Raw genomic sequence first — 5,577 nt, forward strand, 5'->3', positions numbered from 1 at the left:
CATTCTCACCTTTAGTGTAAAAGAGTCTAAAGAGGCCATACACCTTAAAGAGTGTTTAAGATTTAAAACAACCATATTTGTCTTTCTTTTGTTGGTTTAAGTCAAATGTAGCCTAAGTTTATATGGTGGTAAATGAAATGCTTGTTCTTATATTTTCTTTTCAGCAATACAGTCCAAAATATTCATGGGCCCTTCCCATTTGACATAATGCATTAAAATGTTCTGCCAAGCTCATTAATCTATTTCAGAGGTTAAAGATAGTGAACCAAATATTTTGAGCTTCTAAAATTAAAGTCTGTTTCTCTTTTCATAAAGCTGAGAACATATAGCATAGGTCTACAAATGTGAGCAAGCTCCCTACATCAATTTGTTCCTTTTTATTTTCAATACCTAGCACTTTTAACACACAAAAGATGACGACGACAATAAAAAAAACTACACCATCAATCACAATCATTTTGGACAACGTGTTTTTGTTGAGTTATAACCTTGCACAGAATTTCTCAGAGGATGAACTCCAATGAACTCCGTAAACAGGAAGATTGAATATTTGTCTTTGTAAGGAGTGTTATTTCAGATGTAGGGTATAGTGAGCTTTAAAACGAAAATACACCACCAAATTATATACTCATAATATTAGTCTAAGTGTACTTATGATTTACTTTATATAGTGCGTTTATTTCTGTTGCAGAAATATGAATCATTTTAAGTGATTATTTGTCAAACTATTACATGCAAATGAAGCGAGGATAAACTCTGGTGTTGTGATGCATTTATGTAGATACTCTTGAAGCTGTCAGCAGCAGGGCTGTGAGCTCTCGTTCAGAGATGCAGCTGATGGAAGTGGCGCCAGTGCGCTCAGGCTCAGATGTCAAACACTACACAGGTAGACTGATGCACTACAGAGACTTCAACTGAGCTGAAAATGTGTCTTCAATGTCCTCAAAGGTTTTACTTCTTAGCTTTAAATTCCTTAATATTATCAAGTTATAATCATATATTTATGTAAGTATCAAGCAAATCTCACGGTCGTGACCGACAGGTCCTTCAACAAATTCGTTTTATTTGGATCAACGCATTTCGATCCCAGGAAAAGATCACAGGACTGAAATATTAGTTGCCTGTCAATAAATGCCACTTGTAAAGTGGGCCTTGGTGGGTTAATAATGTTCTGATAAAGCACTTAACATTCTGACTTCATCGTTTTATTTCAGATAGCAAATATATATTATATGTATTATATTATATTATTATTTATATTATATATTATATATATATAATATTAATATTTTTCATTAATTAAATCATTAATCATAGCCTATATAATATTAATGGATTAATATAATAGATAGCATTAATTAATTAATGCAGATATTAATACTTAAAGCATCTCTCTGTTAAATAATCACCCCGACATAGAAAAAAATTACATCCTGTGTTAACTTTTACGTAAACTGTTTATTTGATATTATGATTAATGCATAGAAAATAAAATTAATAATTCATATAAAAGTTAATACTGGGGCACACTGCGGTGAGTCAATTTCTCTTACCAAATTAATCTGAATAATAAATCAATTCTGCTATCATTACTTATCAATTTACGTATAAGAAAATAAAAAATAAATGAAATTAAACATAAATTTGATATGTAAAAATATAAAACAAAATTTTAAGTAGGCCTATACTTAACCACCCATGCAGGTTATTTAAATGTAATGTATTAATTGATTTTTTTGCAATATGTCATATTTAAGTTGTCATTTCTCATATTTATTATTGTCACATTTCAATCCGAGAGAAAAAAAATATTCATTCACATAAAAATGCTTCTCGTTAAGTAATTTGTCTAACAAGAGTAAAAAATACCTAACCTCGAAATCATTGCCTCCTCTTCCCATGACAAAAAGGTATTTTAAAAAGTATCCAAAGACAAAATATTTCAAAGGCAGAAACTACATAATGGTAACCAATATTGTCATTTTTTGTTGAGTCTGTGTATCGTTTGGTTTAATAAATCACTGCGGGTTCCCTTGTGTTGAAAAGGGAATTCCACTGAATTTCATTGAACAGACTCGTCGTGCTTTCTTTAGCCAATTGGGTCTCTCAGCTCTGAATTGGAGGCTTAATTTTACCCAGCCTCTTTGGCATTTTGATTGATGTTCCCGTTGCTTCATCCGGCAGGCTAAAGCTATAAGGGTAAAGAGAGGCAGTAAAAAAGACAATCTTCAGTAGTTCATCCTTACTCACACATACTCATGCAGTCAACGCTATTAGATAACGACAAGTCAGGACTAAACTGCGTTTTAGTTGCTGTATGATAACGTGGGTGACGTGGAGGATCCTGTAGGCTTGCAGGAGCGCGCGCGCCTCTCTACACCATGGATCATATGGGAGCGCATCTCCACCAGACGCACGCAGACACCATCAGTTTTGGGATCGATCAGATTCTTAACAATGCAGAGCAGGGAAGTTGCATGATCTCCAACCCCAGAATGCAGGACTTGGACTACGGCTTGGGGTGCATAGTCAGCACAGCCTACAATACCATGACTGGCAACTATAATGTCAATAACTCGGCTGGATACAATGGGAACTCGTGCAGCGTTAGCTCCCTCGGCGGCTCATACAACATGAACTTGAACACGAATGTTAATGGGAACTGCCTTAATTCTTCAGGGGTGATCAGAGTTCCAGCGCACCGGCCGCTGAGCACCGTTCACTCATCCATTCCCACCAGCGGTACCGCGGTGCCAAGTATGGGAAGCATGGGCACCATTAACAATCTCACAGGATTAACATTTCCTTGGATGGAGAGTAACAGGAGATACACCAAAGACAGATTTACAGGTAACAGCTGTCACACTTAACTTTTAGCGGTCTTTCTGTGCTTCAGTTGATCTTATTCGTTCTTATTTATTATTAATGTGGATGCACAATTCATAAGCTTATTTATGTATTAATTGTAAGTTGTTGTATTGCTGTTATTGTTTACTTCATAAAGTATCCTCATCTGCAGACATTTTGCTCTAAATTTTATTATAATTTGCTTCTGGTAAGATATGCCTATAACAATACAAATTAACAAAGTAACAATACAATTTTTACGCACTTTATTAATCATACGCTGCTTCTGTAGGCCACATAAAATTAGCTTACACATTGACAATATTTACTTGGTCAGAGCATGTTAAGTTAATCTCTTCTTTAATGTAATGTATTGTATGTTTTGTTTTGTTTAAATAAGAATTACATAAATGTTAGGTTTGCATATTGCATTCAATTGTCAGTTTTATAGGTTGACATATTAATTTTCTTTTTTGCACAATTCAAATATGTCTGTCTGTTTACGTTTCACTGCTAGTTGTATATTTACATAACTGTGTATGTGAAAAATACAGTCAACAATAATTAAATCTAGGCTATTACTTACACAAGAGAACTGAATAAATTGTAGGCTATTGTTACACGTATATATATATATATATATATATATATATATATATATATATATATATATATATATATGGCAATATGTCTGATCTCTGAATGGACAAACACATCATAGCCTATTAAATATCTAATAATATCCAAATATTGTGATTAAGAGATATTCCTGTCTGTTTGCTTGCTTGGCTAAGCTTGTTTAATTTTTCTCTGGTTGATGCATGTTGTTTTAAAGGACCAAAATCATTTCCTTTGGAGGTTTCGTGTGCTTTTTACTGCTTGGCTCTCTCTCGTTTTTGCTGATTTCTCCCGCTTGCTTTCACCCTATCTCTCAATCCAGTGGCCCTCTCACCGTTCACTGTAACACGCCGTATAGGTCATCCGTACCAGAACCGAACCCCTCCGAAGAAGAAGAAGCCCAGGACGTCGTTCACGCGTCTTCAGATCTGTGAGCTGGAGAAACGTTTTCACCGTCAGAAGTACCTGGCCTCAGCAGAGAGAGCAGCCTTAGCGAAAGCACTTAAAATGACTGATGCGCAGGTCAAAACATGGTTTCAGAACAGAAGAACCAAATGGAGGTGAGTTTTTATCTTTACTGCTAAAACACATTCAAAAAGTAAATGTTGTTTACCTTATCAGTAAAAACAGCGAAGTATTTAAACTATTATAAGTGTTTGAGGTCAATACGATGACTTACAGCATTCAATGATATTCTGTTTGTTAGGCCTATTTGTTGTACTTTTTAGTCAATACATCAATATTTAATTAGATACTAACTTCACTCAGAAATAACCAACATTACTGTATGTAAAATATTTATATTTTTAACAATTAAAAACAGCTGAACAGTTTATATTCTTACTTTGACTTCTCATCAGAACTTTTATAATTTACTCAATTATTTTTTACTGATTATTATAAACTGATATAAGAATATAATTTTTATTTCAACAGGCTTTAAGTGAGTTTATCATAAATTGATGAGTTATTAGGCAGCTGTATAATGTTTCATTATAACTATTGAAACTAATTGTTAACATTTGGAAGCTACTGTTCCAACTAACATTGCATTCGCAAAGCAAATGTCATGAGTTCGATTCCCAGGAACATACACACTGATAAAACTACAGACCTAATGTACTGTTGGTCACTTTTGAAAAAAAAGAGCCTGCCAAACGTAAATTTCTATTTGAGTTTGTTTCCAAATTTCCGTGTTTTTTTTTCAAAACAAGTTTATTATTATTATTATGTTATCATGTTTTTATTGTGTTTTATTGTGCTACTTAGCTGTATTTTTTTTTAGTTATGAAAGATTGAATCAAAACAAACCAACTGCAGTAGCCTATGATTGATATTAATTGGAATGCACAATAAAAAAAAATTGATTTTTGAAAAATGTCAAAAACAAAGTAATCTCGTTTTGGAACCAAACTCTTAATGTATTACAATAATTAACTGTAATTATTTAAATTTATATTTTAGCATTTATTATATTCTATTTGTCTGAGTGACAGCATAATGACAAAAATAATGTCTTGGCAACAATATAAAAAAATAAATAAACGTGTAAAAACCATTTAAGGGTTGTTTGGTTGACACATTTGTACACGATTTTTGTAGAGTAATTGCAGTTTTTGCAGATATACTGAAAGCCTGTTTTTGTTTTCTGTATTCATCTCTATTAACCAAATCGTAGCGTGAAATAGCCTACATTTTTAAATATGAAAATAGACGCTAAATAAACATAACTATTTGAAATCATGGTTGAAATCATAATAACGTAATAAACAGTGTGCCACATATGCTGTGATTTAAATACAGGAGGCAGACAGCGGAGGAGAGAGAAGCCGAGCGACAGCAAGCGAACCGAATCCTTATGCAACTTCAACAAGAAGCTTTTCAAAAGACTATAAACCAACCTGTTAATCCGGACCCAATATGTCTACACAACAGCTCTTTATTCGCACTTCAGAACCTTCAGCCCTGGACTGAGAACACGGCGAAAATCAGCAGCGTTCCCAACTGTGATTAAGATGAGAAACTTTTATAGACTTAAGATGAACAGAAGCATTGGTCAAGACATTCAAATTACACATTATTTTCAAAATAACACTGCATAGGTTAAGCAAC

General features: G+C 33.5%; 1 protein-coding gene across 1 annotated transcript; it reads left to right on the top strand.

Annotated features, from left to right (window-relative positions):
* The first annotated feature begins 2,014 nt into the window (after positions 1-2,014).
* tlx1 (T cell leukemia homeobox 1) lies at positions 2,015-5,577 on the top strand. Its single transcript, XM_065297537.1, has 3 exons — positions 2,015-2,850; positions 3,788-4,025; positions 5,269-5,577. The coding sequence occupies exons 1-3, from the start codon at positions 2,382-2,384 to the stop codon at positions 5,477-5,479; spliced, it is 918 nt and encodes a 305-aa protein (XP_065153609.1). The 5' UTR covers positions 2,015-2,381; the 3' UTR covers positions 5,480-5,577.

Source organism: Paramisgurnus dabryanus, chromosome 20, assembly GCF_030506205.2.
Source record: "Paramisgurnus dabryanus chromosome 20, PD_genome_1.1, whole genome shotgun sequence".
Taxonomy (NCBI): domain Eukaryota; kingdom Metazoa; phylum Chordata; class Actinopteri; order Cypriniformes; family Cobitidae; genus Paramisgurnus; species Paramisgurnus dabryanus.